This window comes from Dermacentor albipictus, chromosome 10, assembly GCF_038994185.2.
Source record: "Dermacentor albipictus isolate Rhodes 1998 colony chromosome 10, USDA_Dalb.pri_finalv2, whole genome shotgun sequence".
In the NCBI taxonomy this organism is placed as follows: Eukaryota; Metazoa; Arthropoda; class Arachnida; order Ixodida; family Ixodidae; genus Dermacentor; species Dermacentor albipictus.
Window position 1 is genome coordinate 1,198,247 of NC_091830.1, and position 23,874 is coordinate 1,222,120.

Sequence of the window (23,874 nt, forward strand, 5' to 3'; positions counted from 1 at the left end):
TCCAGGGATTCGTTCGCGCAGAGGTCGCCCGCCAGCCATCGTTGATATCTTCTGTCCAGGAACCACGCCCTGCTTTGCATACTACGATCCGCGACTTCATTCAAGAACAAGTCTCTCAAGCCGTTCCTCCAGCCGTTGAGCAGCCACCAGTCACGGCTCCTCTCACTTACGCTGAAGCAGTTTCCCGATCTCGTCCACAAGCGCCCCTGCCGCCCTCTTTGCATCGACCACCGACATTTTTGCCGCCATCTATGCCGCTTCACGACCGCCGGCATTTTCCTCCTAGGCCGCTGCCCGACCGACAGCATTTTCCGAATCCTCAACCGCGACTCGGACCTTACCCCCACCAGTGGCGCACCTTCGATGACCGCCCAATATGTTTTGCTTGCAGTGGGGCTGGTCATGTGGCGCGCCATTGTCGTCGTGGCATGCTTCCTCTTCAGAACATCCGGCGAGCGCCACCTTTCCCCGCTCCGTTTTCCGCGTCGTCTTCCAGCCTTCCTACCTCTTCCTTTTCCCCTGACCGCCCAACCGCCTCTACTCGCCGCTCACCATCTCCCCGTCGTCGCTCGCTTTCTCCGATGCGGCGTCGTCCCGTGTCCACCGAGCAGGAAAACTGATGGCCGCAGTTCCCGAGGCACGAACTGCGTCCACGTCGCAATGGCCAACTCCTCGTCCCTCTCCAGCCAACGTCATCGAAGTCTCTGTCGAAGGAATCGCCGTCCTGGCACTTGTAGATACAGGAGCCGCCGTATCCGTAATTTCCGCCGAACTCTGCCACACACTACGAAAGGTTTTGACGCCTCTCTCCGACTTCTCCATTCGAACCGCGAACGCTCAAAATATAACGCCTCTCGCTGCCTATACTGCTCGCGTCTTCATTCAAGGTCTACTGTATACCGTCGAATTCGTCGTGCTGCCCACTTGTTCCCATGACATCATATTAGGCTGGGACTTCCTTGCAAATAACAACGCCGTTATTGACTGTTGTCACGCCGAACTCGAACTTTCTGCACTTCCCGACGTCGAGCCTATCGAAAACGACCCTTCCAGTGTTAAACTGTTTGTTTCCGAAGACAATTCCGTCCCTCCACGCTCTTCCCTGCTTGTGCCTGTGCCGTGCGCCGCTATTTCTGATGCCACTGTTCTCTTTACGCCCTCTGAGCTGTTCATTTGCCGCCGATGTTCTCCGCTGCCCTTTGCTCTCCGTACTCTTCGCAATGGCGTCACGAAAATGGTCGTCGACAATCCCACAGCCTGCCGTTTAGCTTTATCTCATGGTGAATGCCTAGGCCTTGTTCAACCGGTCGACACCTTTCGCATCTTTGACACTCCTGCCGTTTCTACTTCTGCGGGCCTTGGCGCACTTACTTGTGACTCTGCGGTTGATCAGTCACTCCTCGACGCTTTCCACTGCTCCATCGACGATGTCACGTCATCTTCAGAACGAAGCCAGCTTATTGCTCTCCTGCAGAGGTTCAGCGCTTCTTTCGACAGCCATGCTTCCGGTTTGGGCCGCACATCGACCGTTTTTCACCAAATAGATACCGGCAGTCACGCACCTTTACGGCAGCGCCCTTAGCGAGTTTCCGCCTCTGAGCGCCGTGTCATTGACCACCATGTTGCTGACATGCTCAAGCGTGTCGTTGTGCAGCCTTCCAACAGTCCCTGGGCATCACCGGTCGTCCTCGTTAAGAAAAAGGATGGCTCTATTCGATTCTGCGTCCACTACCGACGTTATTAAAAAAATTATTAAATTATGGGGTTCTACGTGCCAAAACCACTTTCTGATTATGAGGCACGCCGTAGTGGAGGACTCCGGAAATTTCGACCACCTGGGGTTCTTTAACGTGCACCTAAATCTAAGTACACGGGTGTTTTCGCATTTCGCCCCAATCGAAATGCGGCCGCCGTGGCCGGGATTCGATCCCGCGACCTTGTGCTCAGCAGCCTAACACCATAGCCACTGAGCAACCACGGCGGGTACTACCGACGTCTGAACAAGATAACGCGCAAGGACGTTTACCCGATACCGCGTATTGACGACGCCCTCGACTGTTTGCAGGGAGCTGAGTTCTTTTCTTCGCTGGATTTACGTTCCGGATACTGGCAAGTCCCCTTGGCACCATCTGATCTACCTAAAACAGCATTTGTAACACCTGACGGATTGTACGAATTCATCGTAATGCCTTTCAGCCTGTGCAACGCTCCAGCCACTTTTGAGAGAATGATGGATAATATTTTACGCGGCCTCAAATGGAACACATGTTTATGCTGCCTGGATGACGTAGTTGTCTTTTCCGCTGATTTCCGAACCCATCTCAGCCGTCTCGAGCAAGTTCTCAAATGCCTTACTGACGCGGGACTTCAACTTAAAGAAATGTCGTTTCGGCGCCCGAAAGCTCACTATTCTTGGCCATGTTGTATCACGAGACGGCGTCCTTCCGGATCCAGCCAAGCTCCGCGCTGTCACCGACTTTCCGCAACCAAAGAAGTTAAAGGAGCTTCAAAGTTTCCTTGGTTTATGCTCATACTTCCGACGTTTCATTCGAAATTTCGCTTCCATAAGTGCACCCCTGACAGCCCTTCTAAGTGGCGACAAATAACTTTCCGCTTGGTCGCCCGCCTGTGATGACGCCTTCAAGAAATTACGCCGCCTGCTAACCTCGCCACCTATCCTCCACCACTTCGATCCTGCAGCGCCCACAGAGGTCCACACCGATGCCAGTGGCGTCGGACTTGGCGCCGTACTCGCACAACGAAAAGCGGGCTTTGATGAATATGTCGTTGCCTACGCGAGCCGAACTCTGACAAAGGCCGAGGCTAATTACTCTGTTACAGAGAAAGAGTGTTTAGCCATTATTTGGGCCCTTGGAAAATTCCGTCCTTATTTGTATGGCCACCTTTTCGATGTCGTCACTGACCATCACGCCCTTTGTTGGCTCCCATCTGGCTCATCTGGCCGACTTGCTCGCTGGGCCCTTAAGCTACAGGAGTACGACATCCGCGTCCTCTACCGTTCTGGCCGCAAACACACGGACGCTGACGCCCTTTCTCGCTCACCGGTCTCCGCTGACTGCGCTTGCCTATCCGCCCTTGAGCCCACAGTTCCATCTCATGCACTGCGCAACATGCCGTCGGAGCAGCGCAAGGATCCCTGGATCAGTGCTCTCATCAGCATCCTTTCTGATCCATCCACCTCTTCCCCATCTCGCGCTCTTCGCCGCCAGGCTACCCACTTCTGCATTCGCGACGGCCTTCTTTATCGTCGTAATTACCTCTCTGACGGTCGCAAGTGGCTTCTCGTGATACCCCGCCATCTCCGTGACCTTATCTGCGACGCTTTCCACGTAGACCCTCAGTGCGCACATGCCGGCCTCTTCAAGACCTATGCTCGACTACGCATCCGATTTTATTGGCGCGGCATGTATAACTACGTCAGAAAGTTCATTCGCTCCTGCGCTCAGTGCCAACGCCGAAAATTACCTCCCGGACAAGTCTACCCGTCGCAACCCCTCCCCTGCCCTCGTCGGCCTTTTGATCGTGTTGGTATAGACATCTACGGACCGCTACTCTCCACTCCAGCAGGCAACCGCTGGATTATTGTTGCAGTGGATTACTTGACCCGCTATGCTGAAACAGCTGCTCTGCCGACTGCCACCGCCCGCGACGCTGCCTCTTTTCTGTTACGACATTTCGTTCTTCGCCACGGTGCCCCTCGCGAACTTCTGAGCGATAGAGGCCGCGCCTTTCTTTCCGATGCTTTGATGGCACTACTCGACGAATGCCGAATCGTTCACCGCACCAGTACAGCGTACCATCCGCAAACTAACGGCATGACCGAGCGCTTCAACCGTACTCTTGGCGATATGCTCTCCATGTACGTCGCCTCTGATCATTCAAACTGAGACCAAGTTCTCCCTTTCGTGACGTATGCGTACAATACTGCGACCCAAGCAACTACTGGTTTTTCCCCTTACTTTCTCCTATACGGACGAGAACATTCTACTACTCTCGATACCATTCTGTCATATACACCTGACGCGTCCGAAAGTACTCCGCTATCTGAAGCTGCTCGTCATGCCGAGGAATGCCACCAGCTTGCCCGCTCTTTTTCCACCGAGGACCAGTGGCAGCAGCAATCCCATCAATCTGCCGGCCGATCTGCACCAACTTTTTTGCCTGACTCTCTCGTATGGCTTCGGGTACCCACTACTACACCCGGCCTCTCCTCAAAACTTGTCGCAAAGTACCTAGGAGCCTACCACGTTCTCGAGCAAACGTCCTCCGTCAATTACATCGTAGAGCCCCTCACGCCATCGACGGACCTACGCCATCGCGGCCGTGAACTTGTCCACGTCTCTCGCATTAAGCCGTACTACGACCCAATAGTAGTCTCTTCGCCTTCTACGAGGGTCACACATTTTTCGTAAACAGGGTGGAGCGCAGATCATTTAACTGTTTTCGTCTGTTTTCGCTGGATCTGATTCCATCTATGACGATCATTTGATGCACATGCAGTGTCGACGTCGAGTTCCAGAAGAAGACGCCACCACATAGACTTCCGACAAACTGAGACTCGAAAAAGCATGCAACCTGAACTGGTCCTCTCCAACTGCTAGGCGACACGCCGTGGAAGAACTGTTGGATCCTATACTCACATAAACACAGCCATCTATAAGCAACACCTCGCGCTTTTGTAAAGCCGCTGAGCCGCAGCACAATTCTAGTCACTGCTTAGCTGACGCTGTGCCAGAAGCTGTTTCATGGCGAACGCCGCAACGCGCCCTTGCCAGAAAACCAGCGAAAGAAATACTACTCAAGAAAGGAGTACACGGGACGAACGCTGCACTAGCAACATAACTTTATTGTTGACATAAACCCGCAAGATTTCACCAAATGCATGTGCACGAACAAAGCAGCACTACAACCATGTACTACACCAATCAGCTCTCGAACTTACTATAACATTCATGGTTATAGTACATAGGAACACCCGTTTTCAATTTGTAGAGACGAATGACGGTGCACTGATGCATATGTCACTGTGTTTATTAATGTGAAAGGCTTCAAAAATTTCTCTGGTGATTCGTTTTTTGCTTCGTCCAAGAATTGTTACCGAGCTAAAAAATATGTAGATCCAACGCATATGTTGGACTTTATTTGAAGCGAAGCTTAAATGAAGAGCTTAATTAAATGGTATATACAACAAATGGTGATGAGATAATGTCATGTGTAACAAGGAAAGACAATGCATAACGGCGATGCGCACCAGGGGAAGAGCAAAAAAGTTTCGCTTTCATATCGGAATACAATCACACAGTTATGACAGGACAGTGGGGTGATGGACCTGCTGACAAGGTTAGCATTCCAGAGGCAGAACGCGCAAGTTTTTCGAAGCGGACAAGAGCCTCTATTCAGGGAACTCGATGTCTTTGTCGAGCTTGTCTGACGAAGCCTCCGTGCTTTTCAAGTGGCGATGCTTGTCGAAAACCTCAATCGCTGCAAGCAGCACAAGCTGACCGGCACGGACGGCCAGCTAATCGCTACAAGTAGCCTGTGTCCCACGACTTCTGTGGCGACAGCCTCGATACCCGCTTCCCGATTGTCTCAGGATTGCATCGCAGACGGGTACGCTACAGGTGTAGTCTGCGAAACGGTGCGACATCGTGGGTGGGGTGCTGCTAACAAACAGGTCGATCATTCCGATCGTCCGGGATAAGGATGTTGAATTCCGTTGTCTAGTGACTGAGGGAAAACGACAGCTTGAAAGATGCCCGCGGGCATCTTGGATGGTGTTTGCTCCGACATATCGAGTGTTTTGATTCAGTTGTGCAGACTGCTCAGATATAGTGTGCTCGCATAACATGGTGCCATTTACAAATATGTGAAATAAGCCTATTCATTTCCTTCAATCTCTTCAACTTCATCTCCTCACCAACAAGAAACTTTTGGCGATAAAGCGTGGGTTTGCTTAGCGAGCTTAGTGCGACGCTCCGGTATAGCGCAGGCCAGCGACGCCGTTTTAGGCGTTCCGGCGGCGTAGGCAAGCGACACTCTCTTTCGACTCCGATCCACCAACTGAGAACCGCAATCCCACCAACAATCCAACAATCCAACCAATCCAACAGCGACCGCAATGATGGGCTAAATGACCATCCTCTGCCGAGACTACCTTGTTTTTGTGTTCTCTAAGGCACTGGTTCATACACTGTCTTGTTTGACCAACATAAACCTTTTCGCAAGTCAGCTATTAGTATACCACTTGTAAGGTAGAGTTTTTGTTCGTATGATTAGTAGAAAACGCGTAGCTGCTTTCGTAATCTGCCGAAATACGGCAACACAAAGCAGATAACATCGATGGTGTCGAAAACACAACATTCGCGTATTGTCATTCTTCACCTTCCTTCAACAGATAAGACACTTTACGGAAATAAACTACCTTCGTGTTGCGCTATTGTTCATGTCTTTCGTAGAAGTTGAAGCGCGCTGGCTTCTTTTCAGGGTCTGTGGTAGACCTCACAAGGAATAGGCCGCTGATGATTACGTGAAGAAAATGCTATTGAATAAATGAACCTTACAAACGGGGAAAAACTTCGGGCATAAATAACGGACTAAATACTACTAAACAAGCTTGTCCCCATTTCCTGCAATGGTCGCTGTCCACTAGCTGATTAACTTTGGCCCCGGCGGGGCGCTCGGTGCTCACCACGGTGGCCAGGGGGGTGGGGGAGGGGGTGCTGTGTAAGAGTCCACCTAGTGGACTGTTCATTTCAGCCGCTGCTGAGTGGCTAGGGCCGCTCGTCTCCTCCTCTCTCGTACAGCTGCATCCAATAAGGAACGGCCGAAATGAACAGTCCACTAGGTGGACTCTTACAGAATATCCCCCCGGTAGCAGTCTTCCCGCGGATCCGCCTCTGCGTTGACTTATGAAAACGTGCTCACGCTTGCTCCCAGGTGCGTTTAAAGCCCCTACATCCACGCGCCACCGCCGACCAGGTTAAGTACCGCCAACCTACCCTCCTCCTCCACGCTCCTCTCCCACGCACCCCCTCAGCTTCCGGCGTCAAGCGGAACTTACGTAGCTTCAGCTTCCTGTTCCAAGTGGAAGTGACGCTATGTTTTTTAGCGTTGTTTACTTTCGCGTCTACGGAGAGGCTTTAATTGCACCAGCTGCGGTTGAAACTTAATGCGATTCCATCCAAGAACCACCGTCTATTGTAATCGGCGATCTGGTCGTGTTGGCTGCTTCGCGTCAACCTGCGACGGGTTGTGCCACGAGAGACAACGTACAGTGGAATGTAGTGCCTGGGTGCTTGGAGACCGCTCCCGTTTTTCGTGCATTTGGAAAACAGCGACCGCAAACTACTACTTCAGCGGAATACAACAGCTTGTCCCCTTTGAATTCTTCTTGTTTTGAAGCATACATCCCCTCCAGCCAGCACGTATGGAGGGACCTTAGTGAAGGAGTTTGCGACGCCAATTTGTACGGCAGACGCATAGAGTTTATGCTGTTGATTCTGCGGTTGAACTTGTCTCGTACGGCAGATCGAAGGTAACGAACGTCCCAAGTGCGTGCACTGCGTGAAGAACTGCAATGACGTGAAGCTATGAAATATAACAAGTTCAAATTTGCGTGGAGGGCATTCAGTGACATGGTGAAAACAAGTGTGCTTTTCTTGTGCGATATGAGCGGAGGTGTGCAGTGAATTGGTGCGTGCGCGCGTGTTGTAACGCGTGCAAAGGTGTACGGCGAATTGTGTTAGTGTTGTGACGCGAGCAGATGTGTACGGCGAATTATGTTCGTGTGTTGTGCCCCAGCCCCTGGCTCTCCGCACTTTGTCAGAGAAAGGGGACGACAGGCAAAGCGTGCGGGCGCAGCTTACGCAAACAAGCACGTAGATGCACACGAATGACGCTTGGTGGAATGGCTGGAGCGAGCTACTCAAAGTAGCACCGGTTGCTAAGCACGGGCGTCTCACCATCGTCTGCAATCACAGTGGAAATTCTCGCAGCGCAACTCCAGGAAGCATAAACGCCGGAACCGGAAATCTTGAAATCGGACATGCCGGAACCGGAAATGCCGGAACTGGATTTGGTGTGAGGGGAAAAGGAGGTTGTCGCTACTTAAGAAAGCGGCGGTGGCGCGTGGATGGAGGGGCTTTAGGTGCGCTGAACTTATCGTGGCCATTAGGGCACGAAAATAGTACGAAGCATTGTTATGTGCTTGTGGAGGCGGTTGTTGTTCCATTCCGATTATAAATAGGGGGCATTTCGGCGATACCGTCAAAGCGGACCCATTATTTGCTTCAGAAGAACCTCAGGTACGCCATGCATGTGGATATCCGTGGCCACCGACAGGCTCAGTTAAAATGCCACTTGCAGTTTAAAGCTTCCCATCGCAGTGTGTGAGGAGTTCTTACTTAATGCATTTTGAAAACATGGCTTTCAAATTCCTCTCTTTATTAGTTTGAAATGCCTTGAATGAAAATGTTCCAACACGTTCTTTGATTTGGGCGAATACATCATTGTCACGGCTTGTCACCCGTTCGCCGTCCGTGCGAAGTCGTCGACGGGGTATACAAGCCGGTTGGTCGTTCCGTACTCAAGCGAACACAGTGAAGGGGTCAGAGTCGGGAGAAAGAAAGAAAAAAATTTATCTGACAACGACACGCAAATTTAAAAAAAATATAACACAAGAACACTAGCAAACATGTACTTAATATAGATCAATGATGACAACAAAAGAAATACAAGGAGCAATAACGAGTGGATATAAAGGCTAGCACTACACACGCATGCACTTAAGAGTGGTCCACTAAGAAGACTTAAAAAAAATGATAGCGTATGCATGGCCGGGCAGCAGCAGCTAGTCCATAAACCGTGGAGCTGACTGCACAGCTTTCCCGAAGAACGCTGGCGAGCCGATCTGGTTGCGGTGGATGCGATTGTTGTGATGCGTTTCCCGAGAGTCTGGATCTGACGACTACCCTCAAGCAGTTTGAGCTAACTTGAGGGGAGCTACCGCGAGCTTCGTTGCAGACGTTGGTTTGTCGTCTCTTACGTCAACTAGCCACTCGGAGTTCAGACGCGGCTAGGCAGCCCAGGCGATACTGGACGGCACTAGCTTCTCGACTCCTTCTCAGCAGAGCATAGGCTCTGCTTCTAGACTGTTTAGCTCGGTCTAAAAGCTGCGTTTAAATTTCCCGATTTCCCTTGGTTGGGGAACGGCAGATATTGGTGACGACCCGTTCAAGTTCACCCAATTATATCACGACTCCTCCCAAGGCTTTGGCCGCGCACCCTTTAATTAGGGGCGAGGGAACGGGTGATTCCCCCCTGCTATTAGAGGTCGCGTACTTTCATTGCACCACACAGAAACACAGGCACTCCCTTGAGTCCGTGGCGGACTTACACAAATGTTATTAGTTCCCCCACCCGAATTACCGCTACATCTGTAACACTACTTGACTTATTTATGACAAATAACTACACACATTCTTGCACAGCCGGAGTAATATGCAGATATGTCAGCGATCACAATTCCACATACATTTACATTGAAAATAACAATGCACGCCCAAAGAGCACACAACGTGTTCAGTTCCAAGAAATAGCACCTAAAAATGTAGAACTTTTTAGACAGAGAGTAAATAATTTTGATTGGAGCAATGTGCTGTGCGAAACAGAAGCAGATCATGCATACAACTTATTCTTGACTAGCTTTGTGAAATTATATAATGCATCATTTCCTTACAAGTACCTTACGCAGTAAAAGAAAAAAAAACGAAAGCCCTGGATAACGCCAAGTCTACTTACTAAAATCCAAGCGAAGGATAGGATGTAAAAGTTCTTGAAAACTCGCGATTCTGATCTCTTTAAAACATACAAATGCCTTCGTAATAAACTAACGAAAGATATCGGAATCGCTAGAGATGAGTATTATTGCAATTTATTAACTCAACCTCTAGAACTGACATGACGTGTAAAATGGTTAAAAAGTGTGCTTAATCCTCCCTCCTTATCAAACCAAGTTATGAAAATTAGTCAGAAAAATGAAGAATTGTCGGGCAGGAAGTTGGCTGATGCGCTTAATGATTTTTTTTATTGATCTCCAGAGAAATGATGATGATGTAATGGCCCTGGACTACATAAACTGTACCATAGATCAGACATGTTTCCTAAGTCCTGTAATCGAGTCCGAAATAGCGGCCGTATTTCTTTCATTAAATAATTTCGGGAGTTTTGACAAAGACGGTATTAAGGTGAAACCTGTGAAATATGTTATTGGTGTAATAGCACCGTGCCTCACCGATATATTCTACCTTTGTCTGGCAAATGGTGTCTTTCCTCAGCAAATGCAGATTGCAATAGTAGCAGCTGTTTATAAGAAAGGTGACAAGAATGACTTTGCAAACTATACGCCTTTGTCAATACTAGCTGTTTTCTCGAAAGGGCTTGAGAAAGTAATTTTGTCCCAGATGAATAATTTCTGTAGTAAGCATGATATACTGACACCTTCACAATTTGGTTTTCGGAAACACCAGTTCACCGAACTCGCTCTATTAGAACAAAAAGAATACATTCTTAGATTTTTTCATGACAGGAATTTAACTTTAGGAATATATGTAGATTTTTCGAAGGCTTTTGATCACCTGAACCACAAATTACTTTTAAAAAAGCTTCAAGTATATGGCTTTCGAGGAAACGTCATTGATGCTTTTGAGCAGCTATCTCGGAAGTCGACAACAGTATGTTGAAATTAACGTCACCGATACAATGTTAAAACTCTTTCTTCCGGCGTGCTGCAAGGCGAAATTTCGGGCCCATTTCTTTTTAATATATACGTGAACGACATAACACAGATAGAGAGAGAAATAAAAATGGTCATATATGCTGATGACACCAGCTTATTGTTTTCAGCCTCCTATGCCTCGAACATGGTCATGAAGCAAATACAGCACTTATACAGGTTGAGAAGTGCACAAAATATAACGCTCTAAAAATTAACACTTCCAAAACAAAGGCCATTGTTTACCGTCCAAAAAACAAGGATGACCATATAAACGATGATATCATTCTTAACAATTTTAATATAGAGATAGCGAATTTCTTTTAAGTACAAGTGTACTTTTCGATGAGAAAATGACATGAGATGACGACACAAATTACGTAGCATCTAAACTGTCACGTGTCATTGGATCGATTTACACTCATAAGCACCTCCTCCCTATAAAAGGTGTCACAATTCATTGTTCTATTCCCATCTAAATTATTGCCATTTGGTCTGGGAGGCAAACGTCCTTTACGAATCTACGAAAATTACACGTTCAGCAGAAAAGAATGCTCAGAATAATACACAATGTAGCATATGACTACCCATCTAAACCACTCTTTATGAAAGACATCATAATGCCGATTCATGATTTGTACGCATACCACCTAATTTCTAAATACATTACCGAGCTCAAAAACTTGTTAAAAAACTCGTCTTGTTCATTGCACAGCTGGCATCACTGCAGAAAAGAAATATCACGTACGTAACCAGAAACACCGATATTTGGCACATACATTCATTCAGAACAGGTAACGAACAACATATGCTCAGAAACACCCTTCCATATTTCTTAAACCTGTGCCAAAATGACAATGTAAATCTCCAACACATTCGGCCAAAAGAATTGCGCCATTTTGTTTCAGTTATACGCGAAAGGGTGGCACTTTTTGTTTGAAATGTACGACATGATATTATGTACATCGCTTTGTTTTTTGTAATTGTACATTTGTGTAAAAAATGTCATTTGTTTGTGCATTGTGATATTCCTTTCTGTCTGTGCTCATATGCTTGTACTGTTTGCCTTTTTTTATTCTAAACGTCATGTGTTTGTATCGGGGAGGCGAGAGCCCGTCAAACTAGAAATCTAGCCTTTTCTCTCTGCCTCCCACATCTTTAGGATAGGAAATAATGGCATTATTATTATTATTATTATTATTATTATTATTATTATTATTATTATTATTATTATTATTTAACAACCTTCGGGATCGGCCCACGTATGGGGAGTGCTTAACCCGTGCTTCACCTCCGCCGCGCGTCGGCCCAGCGCCGGCCCAGCGCCGGCTTTTTTCTACATGCGGACACGATAGTCGGGAAAGTAGTCCTTGACAGCTTTGCTGTGAAAAAAACTCCTGCCCAAGCATTCCGTTCATATGGTTAACAAGCGAAGCTGAAACTTCCTGCCCCGGTGTTTATCACGAGGTTAAGTCCGGCGGATCATTAAACGACGGCTTAGTAGGCTGCCGGACACTCGGTACGCAATCGCGGCTTGCGCTCGGCTGCACGAACCTGCTCTGGTACCCAGGCTGCAGCGTCGGCACGGCGTAGACGAGCTCGTCCCCGTTTCTGCTTGAGGCGTTGTTGATGGAAAGCTGCCTGCTCTTCAGGAGTACGTATGATGCGTGGCCTACCCATTTCGGAGCCTGAGAGAAGCTGCTGCGCGCGCGCTCGGCTGCGACGGGAACAACGACGTCATGACTGGCGCAGCCAATCCGCCGCCCTTCCTTTTTCTCGCGCATGCGCATGGGGTTGTGCCGGAGGAATCTTCGGCATACAGGCGACCGACGGACGAATCGGCTAGCCATACACAGCTTCGCTGTAAAAGACGTGAACAACAACGAAGGTATGTGTCTTTATTCAATCAATATAGTTATTGTAGCGCCCTACTACGTGCCACAATGGTCCGGTTACAAAAGACGACGAGGACACGCCCAGCACGCTGATGGTGCGCGAGCAGTGGAATCGGCGGAATCAGGCCGCCCACGTTTCTGATCACCAGTGCACTTCACTAAAAAACCCAACACCGTTGCCGACGCACTTTCTCGTGCCGCCATCCATGCAACGAACCATGGCCGGCCGGTCATGGACTTCACGGCCACGGCTACCGCCCAGAGTGTCGACGCCGAGCTCTAGAGCAGTACCTCTTTGGTGTTTGAAGACATCTTGCTTCCTCACTGCGACATGCCCCTGGTTTGTGATAAGTCGACCGGTCGTCCTCGTCTTTACGTGCCTCGTTCATACCGCCGGGCCGTCTTTGATGCCCTCCATTCTTTGGCTCACCCTGGCATTCGCGCAATACAGCGACTCGCCACTTCTCGTTATGTATGGTCCACTATCAATGTAGACGTTCGTCGCTGGTCACGTGCGTGCCTCAACTGCCAACAGTCTAAAGTGCATCGCCACACCGCGATTCCTCTTGGCACATTCCCGTCCCCGGAAGCCCGCTTCAGCCATCTGCAGGTCGATATTGTTGGCCCCTTTCCTCCCTGCAGGAACCAGCGCTTCCTGTTAACCTGCATTGACAGGTTCACCAGATGGCCTGAAGTACATAACGGCGTAGTCGATAGCTCGAGCACGCATCACACAGTAGATTAGCCGCTACAGTGTCCTTTCCACCATTACGACTGACCGTGGTCGCCGATTCGACTCAACAGTGTTGGCCAATCCGGCTACTAGGCGTTAGTCACATAAAGGCTACCTCTTACCACTCGATATCCAATGGGATCATTGAACATTTTCACCGTCGACTGAAAGATTCACTCATGGCTTCGACTTTTCCTTCATCTTGGATCGAGCGCTTTCCATTCGTTATGTTTAGCATTCGCACCACTCTTCGCAGTGACTCTTCCACCAACGTCGCCGAGCTTACGCTTGACACCACTTCACGAGTCCCTGGCGAATTCTTCAACGACTCGCCCACCGTACCTGCTGACGTTTCCCACCACGCTTCTCGTCTACGCAATGCTATGCGCACTGTCATTCCCCTCCAACAACCACTTTTTCCCAGCGTGTATATGTCAGCCCTGGCCTTGAGAACTGCACACACGTCTTTGTGTGCCCCGACGCTGTGTGTCTTCCCTTACGGCCCCGTATGATGGTCCGTTCAAAGCACACCAACGTGCACCTAAACACTTCCTATTGCTCATCAACGGCCGGGAAGATACGGCCCCTGTCGTTGGACTCCAATGCTTTAGCCAATTCTGCCGCATTCCCTCCCGACCAGGCCTGTAGCGCATTACTACCTGGCACAACGGTCCTGCCACAAAAGGGCGACGAGGACACGCGCAGCACGCTGACGATGCGCGAGAAGTGGAATCGGCGGAATCAGGCTCCCGCCTGAGTGAACGGGCTCGGCTAAACATGTATAATTTGTGCACACCAGGCACCAGCGTCTGTGTGGTTTTTCTTAAGCCACATTATCACACAGTACAGCTACGCTAGTCATCCTTCTTCACAGAGTGGAAGGGCACTGAATTTTTCCACAACCTAGCCATATACAGATCCGCTGTAAAAAGTAAAAGGCCCTTCCACTCTGTGAAGAATGACCAGCGAAGCTGTTATGTGTTCTTCTAAAACGACGCAATTATATATATATATATATATATATATATATACAATGTGCGATTAAAGCCTGCGTCTCGGACTTGCTACGATGGGCCTTAGCGGCGTTGGCATTCCCGGTTCTGCTCACGCCACCGTTCTTTTCGTGCACGGTGCGGGTCTTCGTCGACCGGCACAAGCGGCGGGCCAGGCTCATCGACGGACGCACGATCAGCCTGAGCGGCTTGCTGCCGTCGGCGCGCCCATTCTCGCTGTCGCTTCCGCCGTCGTTGTAGGACACGTTGCTCTCTTCCGTGCGCACGATACGCGTCCGCCCCATGGAACCGCTCAAGAAACTCTGCCGATAAGGTCGCTAGGCGACACTGACGTCACTCTATAGACGAACACACACTGGAAGATACGTGCCTGTACGTTTACTACGGCCTTTACACGGACACGGTTGCTACAGCGGCGGCGAACGAGCGCCACGCCAAGAGCAATGGGTCATCAATCACTCTACTTCACACTTGTGACGAGCGGAATAGGATGAACAATGGGCCATCCATCATCGATTTTGACACTTATGCTGATTGTGATGATGCTGACGACACTTATGCTACAAAAATTTTTAAAAATTTTGTTGGTTCATCAAATTAAAAAAAAATTTTGTAGGTTCATCAGCATAAGTGTCAAAATCGATGATGGATTTTCTTTCTTTATTCATCAATTACCCCGCAGCGCCCGAAGGCGTTACAGCAGGGGGGTTACAACATGGAATAAAATACATCTTCATTCACACAATGCACTTGCTTTTCAGTCAGCCTATTCCACTGTTTAATTGTTCGAACACCCGCCGTGGTTGCTCAGTAGCTATGGTGTTGGGCTGCTGAGCACGAGGTCGCGGGATCGAATCCCGGCCACGGCGGCCGCATTTCGATGGGGGCGAAATGCGAAAACACCCGTGTGCTTAGATTTAGGTGCACGTTAAAGAACCCCAGGTGGTCAAAATTTCCGGAGTCCTCCACTACGGCGTGCCTCATAATCAGAAAGTGGTTTTGGCACGTAAAACCCCAAATATTATTATTATTAATTGTTCGAACAAAAAATGAGTTGGCATACATGTTCGTCTTGGCAGGATACTCGAGGATTTTGCAACTATGATCAGTTCGTTTTGAGATGTAATGAGGTTTCAGTAGGTAAATTTCCCTATTAATTCCTGTTTTATTGTAATAAATCGAATATAGAAATTTTAATCTCAGTTTATTGCGGCGGGCAGAAAGTGATTCCCATCCTAGCTCAGCCTTCATTGCAGTGCAGCTCTCCTTTCTTCCGTACCGCCCCAAGACGAACCTGGCAGCACGGTTTTGTATTTTTTCCAGAGCGGCAATGAAGGTTACCTCGTGGGGGTCCCACACAACACAGCCATATTCTAAGAGTGGTCGAACACAAGTTGTATATGCCATACGTTTTAAATTCGCATGTGAACATCGCAGGTTTCTCTGAATGAAATTTAAAGCTTTACCAGCTTTGGCTATGATACTGTCTACCTGTGGTTTCCACGAACATTCAGACGACAGTAGCACACCTAAATACTTATACGTACTGTCTTGCTTCAGTAGTACGTTGTTCAGATGATACCGTGACTGAATTGGTTTCTTCTTTTTAGTAAATGAGAGATGTACACACTTTGTTATGTTCAAAGTCATTTTCCATTTAGTACACCAATCATGAATGATTGATAAGTCGTTCTGAAGTTCAATTGTATCATTGTGATGGGAAATTTTTTTGTACACAACACAGTCATCCGCAAACAACCGTATAGAAGATGAAATTCCGGCAGAGATATCATTAATGTACACCAAAAATAATAACGGACCCAGAACGGAGCCCTGTGGGACTCCTGACGTAACATTTGAATATTCGGAGCATTTTCCATTCAGTATTACACATTGCCTTCTTTGGGAAAGGTAACATTCAATCCATTTAAAAACAGTTGCATCAATGTGTAGGGTATTAAGTTTAAACAATAAGAGTGAATGTGATACTGTGTCGAAGGCTTTCCGAAAATCCAGGAACACACCGTCTACCTGTCCTCCTGCATCTACGCTGGATATTATGTCATGATAAAACTCAACTAGTTGTGTTGTGCAAGATAGTCCCCTACGAAATCCATGCTGCTCGTTAATTAGTACCTTATGCTTATTTAGATGATTTAGTATTTGTTTGTATAATATATGTTCAAGTATTTTACACGGGATAGACGTAAGTGATATTGGCCTGTAGTTACCAACGTCTTTCTTGGACCCACCTTTATGTATCGAAACAACGTGTGCAATTTTCCAGTCATGGGGTAAAATACCTGTCGATAAAGATTTTTCAAAAATTAAATAAAGGTACATAGAAATTGGCCCCGCGCAACGTTTGAGTACACGTGGAGAAATACCATCCGGACCACTAGATTTACGCTCATCAATATCTTTCAATAGTTTTTCAATTCCATTAATACTAAGCTCAACAGAAAGCATAGGCGAAATATTAGTTGTAGGTTGATGAATATGACAGGTATGGTTGGGTAAGAATACCGAATGAAAGAAGTTGTTTAGGCAGGCAGCTTTATCTTCGTCTTCCATAATTATCTTACCGTTATAATTTAACTCCTGTATTCCGAAGGAATCTGATCCACTCTGTTTTAAGTACTTCCAAAACATTTTAGGGTTTGATTTCATTTTGTTGCTCAGCTCGCTGAAGTAGTCATCTTTAGCTTTTCCTATTTTTAGCTTATATTCGCGTGTAATCGTATGTAGCTTTGTAAAATGAGCAGCTGATTTGCTTTTCTTGAATGCGTTAAAGGCCCTCATCCTTTTCTTGATAAGCTTTAGTATGTGTGTTGTTACCCATGGCTGTTTGTGCTTTTTAAGCCGTGAAGAATCAACATTGGGGATATGTACACTTACCAGCTCGAGTAACATATTCTTAAAATTGTGCCACATATCGTGCACATTACACTCCTCAGATAAGCACTCGAAAACTGAAAAAAAATTACGAAGTTTCTCAGAAATTGCATGGCCCATTGTTCATCCTATTCCGCTGCAAGACTAGAATCTTTTACTCTGGCTCTGCAGACGAAAATTTTTCTTTGTCGACGCGACATTGTAAACGCACGGACGCAGAAATTTAACCCGGGTAGCCATATACAGCTTAGCTGTAAAAAGTTTTAACGCGGCCTCCCCTTTACGACGACAGAAGAGAAATGAAATTCTACGCTGGAATGATGAGCGGCAAGGGAGCCAGATATGGAAGCAGACGACGACGACGACGAACGCACGAGCATAGGCACGGGCACGTTCGAACGGTTGAGCCGAGGCGCGCAAACGAGTCAGCTATGGAAGAAGATGATGCTCGAGCAATTTCTGATATTAGTTGTTGATGATGATGACGACGATAATTTCCTCTTGCCAATGAAGGGCTCATCACGCCCTTAAAGGGACACTAAAGGCAAATATTAAGTCAAGCTAAAGCTATAGATTAGTGTTCGAGAATCTCTAAGACGTCAATATAATTGCGAACAAAGCCTTAATGCTCGAGAAATCGAGGTAAATGCAGGTCATGATTAGAGACTTTTCCGGGACTTTCAAGCACTTGCCCGATGACGAAGGCACTCCTCAGTTAAATTGTGTCACTAGAGAACTCGACCACTCGTTGCAAAAAAACATCCTTGTATTGTATTATAAGATGAAATAAAATGCTACTTGACCACTTCTATTTCAATTTTACGCAAGAAGAGCTCATTGAAATTACCCTTGACGCGGGCGGTCGAAAGGTGTCGCTTTCGCTCGACTCTATACCACCCACGCTTTCGCGTTTCGGTAGTTTCGTTGTCGCGTAGTGCTGCGCTGGTTTTGCTGGCTCGCGAAACTCGCACAAACTGCAAATTGCAAAGAATTCAACTTCCATGTGATGTCGCGGGTTGCCCGAACGGTCTACGCCACTTGGCCAAAAAGCAGCTGCAGCTACAGTGCACTGCAGCGGCGAATCCGCCGCTCTGACTTCATCTGTATTGGCCTGGTACCGCCATCTGTCGGTCGCCATTTTACTCACCCACGGCAGCAAAGGGCGGTGATGGCGTACGTAATGTCACCACTACTCCAGTTAGGTGTGGGGAGATTTGAATTTTGGAAAAGGTATTCGGACCCTTCAGATGAAATTTTCTCGTAAACTGAGTTTTTTTTTGGCACAAAACAAGCATTGCGAGATTTCTGGAATGGTATTTAAACAGTCCACGTCGATCTAATCTTTGCCTTTAGTGTCCTCTTAAAGGGCCCCTGAAACGGTTCGGACAAATTTTGTAGGCGCGTAGGGTATAGCTTACGTAGAACATTGGCACCACAATTTAAGTGAAGCGTTACGTATTAATGGAGCTACAAGCGATTAGAAGTTACCCTCCTCCCTAACCATGCTTTTCCTTCTCAACTCACTCGCCGAGCGAGCGGCGCTAAGCTCCGCCTTCACTGGTTCAGCGTCACGATGCAACGTCACATCGTTCACTTCCGGCTGTTTTGGAGCACGCCCTCTCCCGCGTGAGACCTCTCCGCTAGCCGCTTGGCCGTCGACCGAAAGCTATCGAAGCAGCGTGCGTTGCGAGCATTCTGTCGTAGAGCCGAACGTGTCCGGTATTCCGGTAACCACAGGCAAGCTGGTCATTTCGGCAAATGACTGGAGGCATGAATTCAAGCTGATGAAGGAACTTTAGCGTAGACGTACGTGAGCAGCCTGATCGGTCTGCACGGTCCAGACACTTGTTGGCGCAGCGCTTAACCAGTCAAACAAAGCGCTAATATTGCTCTAACCAAGTGTAAAACATTTTAAACATTTATAAAAACAACGTGTTGATGATTACACTCCTGCGAAAAATACACACCGGCAGCAAAGCAGAATACACTTTGTTGCTGCTACTGTGTATGGTTGAGCTCTGTGCCACCAGGTGACTGCACCGTGCAGACCGTTCACATTTGCCCTTCTGCTCATCTCGTGGCTCATCCCGGCACAGTAAAGCGGCCAGACCCTGTCCTCTTGCGCTTGCCCTAATACCGGACTCGCGAAACGCTATTGCGATAGTAATCTTCCGATGTAATGTGACGGCCACAAACACGCGAATCCTGGCGCCGATCGGATAGCGGCAGTCCGTTGCGCAGCAGCCAGTTCGCTCGTATGCTGCCTTGCAGAGGGACACGATGTCGCAGCTTGACATATTGCCAGTCGCTAGGTTTGCAGTCCACAAGGCAACAAAGTCGAATCATAGTGCTCGCGAAAAGACTGAGACCGACTCTGACCGCGGAGCTCTCGTCAAAATGGAGTACGTTGTAACACAAGCAGACGACACTTGCTGTGCGCCGGAAGTGCTGAAGTGTACTGAAAAATTGTTCTTGTGCATTCTCTTTATGTTACTTTCTTTTTATAAAAACAAATGAACTTACACTCCAACTATTACGAAGATAATTTGGTTACCATAAAGTTGGAAAAATCATCAATCACGCGCCCTGGTCAGCCAATCGGATAGCTCGCCCCACTGACGTCATATGGGTGATTTCCGTCATATGGGTAGGGGCGGCTTAAAATTCCGCCGAGCAGCGTGCTGCGATCGGTAGCGATGTGCATCTTTAAAACCTTATAATAAATTACACGCTTTACGCGGAGCACTTAGACGTGTCAATTAATTATCAGAAGGACCTACTCTAACCACTCAGTACGTTTGTAGAAAATCGTCAAAATTGTTTCAGGGTCCCTTTAAAGGGGCGCGAAAGGTTACTATGAAGTCAAGTTAGAGTGATAAAGCAATGCTCTAGAACGTCTAAGGCGTCAATATAATCGCGAACAGAGCTTTAGTAACCGAGAAATTGAGGTAAATGCTTGACATGATTTGAGACCCCCCTGCGACATTCCGATACTAGCCCGATGACGAAGGCACTCGTCATCATAATTTATGTCACTAGAACTCAACTACTCGTATTAAAAAGATAATTTCATTAGGTTATAAAACGGAAGAAAATGCTATTGTTTATTTCTGTTCCATTAAAAAAAAAACATTCTGACGTTACCGTTCAGTAGCACAGTATGGGTTGTCGAAAGGTTTCGTTTTCGCTCGACTCTGCGCGCTCGACTCTGCACCGCGCGCTCTTTAAAGTTTCAGTTGTTTCGTTATCGCGTCGTGCTGCGCTGGTTCTGCTGGCTCGCGAAACTTGCATTTTGAGCAAGCAGCGAGAATGCCACGTCCACATGATGTCGTGGGTTGCGCGAACGGTCCGCGGAACTTGGCCATGGGCATTGTAGTGGCGAATCCAACGTTACTTATAACTGTGTGCCAACGAGTGAACCTTTCCGTTCGAAGTGGTTAAGTGCCGTACCTCTTCCACAGCGCGTTGGCAAAGAGCCGAAAAATCGCACAGGGTGCTCGCTGCACTTTTTTCCAGAGGATTACGAGTTCAACGCTGACTTACTGAAGTCGTATGGAGTGCCCTTCAAAGCAACGCTTCCCGTAGCGCCGTTCAATCGGTCTTGCCGGCGTTCTCCGAAGTGCAAGAACAACTGTAGGTCGAAGACGGGGCGGTGAGTGTGGCATTTGGTTTTCACGAAGGAAAAGCTACAAATGTGCGAATATGTACAGCCATAACATACAGTTGCCGTCGTAGTAGCACGCAACGACGCCGGCAGCGCGAGCCCTCGGCAGCAGGTCACATTCATCAGTGCTGAAATCGCCGAAGTCGAGCCCAGCATCGCGAGGCAATGTGTCGTTGTCAGGGCCGTCCATTGCAATGAGCGTCAAAGTCGGCGTCATAAAATAACCAGCTTATCGTCGCGCGCTTTCCCTTCCGCTAGCCACCATAGTACCGCTTTCTCAGCTCTGTTTCTGGCCGCGCGTTTGCGTTTTGAGCAGAAATGTCGTAGCGCCGTCTGCGGGCGCCGTTTTACTCACCGACGGCGCAACCTGACTATGACGTCGCCACTCCTCGTTCGGAGGGCGAGCGATTTGAACTGCGCTAGAGGTACGCGGATGCTTCAGAACGCATTTGCTCTTAAAGTAAGTCTCTTCTTCGCATGAAACAAGCCTTTCGAGGTTTCTGGGATGGTATTTCAACAGTCCACGCTGACTTAATATTAACCTTTAGCTTCCCCTTAAGTAATGAGCGGCAACGGCGCCAGCTGTGGGAGACGACGAACGCGTGCGCAGTGGCACGAGCGCGGTGGCGCGGTTGCGCCGAGGGGCGCCATCGAGCTAGTCCGTGGCTTGTTCGAGGACGACGGAAATTCCCTAGCCATATACAGCTTCTGTGTAATAATGATATTAATAATGTTGAAGGTGACGATGACGAATCTTCGTAATGGGAAAGCCGGGCGCCTGGAGACTTCAAAAAGGCAGGAAAGTTATGCGTGGCATGGTGCTGCGAGTGCTAGAAAGTTACAGTAAAGGAACTCTGGCGCCGTTTTAGGAAACTAGTAGAAACTGCACCAGATGGGCCCCGCTGATCCCACCAAAAAGTTTGCAGTGTACAATTTACATACCAGACAATGCCCGCTTCGAGTGCATGCGCAACAATGGTGGCCGTGTTGAGGTCTTTTGTGACGACTCCTGCCGCCAGTCCATAGTTTGTGGCATTCGCTCTCCCGATGACCTCGTCGATGGTGCTGAACTTGAAAATACTCTGGACAGGTCCGAATATTTCTTCCCTGCAGAGGCATTTACACAGTTAAACAAACCTGGCTGCGCCTTTCGACGTCGGACAAGCACGGAAGAATAGTCTGCAGACGTGGTGCTATGCGAGCAATCTTTCGGTATGCTCTATGCTCAACGATGCTAATAAAGATAACCCATTTTTTATACAATGATATGTTACAAATAATTTCTGGAGGCACGGTTCAGTTCAGTTCGCGAGCTCGCGAGGCTAAATGAAAAAAAGTAAAGCAGATTTAAAAATTCGAGAAATATAAACGACCATTTTATAGATATCGCTGTGCTTTAAGTTATCTGTGAGGCGAAATTATATCTTTGTTTTATGCAGAAATCATACCTAGTGGGACGTGCGCGTTCTGAAGGATTGGCCAAGAAGCCGTGGCATATACTAAGTGGCAATATAAATAAAAGAAAATAAAGTAAATCAAATAATATAACAGTGTAACATTTTAATGAACAGAACGCTGTGCTCTAGAGGAGCTTGCGAGCCGACATTACAGGTGCAAGCTGCATAAATGAAGTTGAGAAATTGTGCAGCTCGATTTCTTCGGTGCAGGCAAATAGAAGCGAATGTCAAGGTGCAGACGCGGTGCAAGCGTTTCGTTTTCTTTCCGACTAATGTGCACGGAGTGAGTAAGCTTGAGAAGTCCTGAACTGCTGGTATAATCGGTTTTTGAGGGGTAAGTACACCCGCGCTTGCGCAGACACAGCAGACGCATGTAAGCGGGGTTTTAAAGTGCAACTGAGGCGATTTTTTGACCCTGTTAAAGTAATAGAATATTTATGTTTCCGAGACACCCCGGTCACTCGTCTCATAGTAGAACTGTTTCGCAAATTCGAAAATATTTTTAAACAAGCAAGAAAGTGCAAAAACGAAACCTGACTAAGCAGCCGAGCGAACCTCTCCGTGTGACGTCACGGGTGTCTCCATCGAGGAAAGCGTGCAAGGCATGCCGGTCTCACCCGCTGGCAGCGCAGAGCAAGCGTATTTCTTTAGATCACTATCAAGAGCAGACGCTTGGCTGAATCGTGGCTGCGCCGGATCTGACTGCGCCGGACAAGGTCAGCTGCACCAGTTCTTCGGATCTGTCAAATATTGACAGGCATGATTCTGACGAATTCGATAGCCACCGATTGCCGTTCGCATTCGACCCGCCATCACGAGAGCCAGGGCCCGTGCGCTACATGTCGTGCTGCAACATGAAGACCAAGGGTAGCCCAAACCACTGATATTATACGTGCTACTTGCTATTTGAGGTTTTATACACGTCTCAGGGAAACGCTTTGCATGCTCACTGTAAGATGTGGAGCACGACTCGCAGAAACGCCGCTGGCTGTCCAAAGCACCAAACGGTGCGTTTGTTTACATGGATCGGCAGGTGCAGCGACTATTCGTCGTTCGCTTAAGATATAATACTAGCCGCTCATCCTTGACAATCTAATAATGTCAGAACATATCAAACCAGGCAGATTTCGTGCATGTAAGCACCACTGCATCACTCTGAATTACGATATGAGCGACCACGCACCTTCGAAAACAGCGACCAGGAGACTGTAGTAGGAGAGCGTTATGCTGCCTACTTATCATTCTTTGCATTCTCTTCGTGCACACAATATGTTCCGTAAAGTGGACATAGATGAGGACTTTGCGCGTGTGATTGTTCATTAAGAGAACGCGTAGTTTTCTCGCGGACACGCCGATGACAGTATAAACAACGTTGCGTTAAGAATGGCCAGCTGCAGTGCAAGTTTTGCCAACCAGTTGCGACTG

The 23,874-nt window shown here is 48.0% G+C and overlaps 1 protein-coding gene across 2 annotated transcripts in view; it reads right to left on the reverse strand.

Moving 5' to 3' along the window:
- LOC135911970 (aldehyde dehydrogenase 1A1-like) overlaps positions 1–23,874 on the reverse strand; it is a 360,058-nt gene that overhangs the window by 37,714 nt on the left and 298,470 nt on the right. For both annotated transcript variants that reach the window (XM_065444352.2, XM_070527411.1), the window contains exon 18: positions 21,935–22,099. In XM_065444352.2, the coding sequence (XP_065300424.2) occupies positions 21,935–22,099 (165 nt within the window). The remainder of the gene's footprint in view (positions 1–21,934; positions 22,100–23,874) is intronic.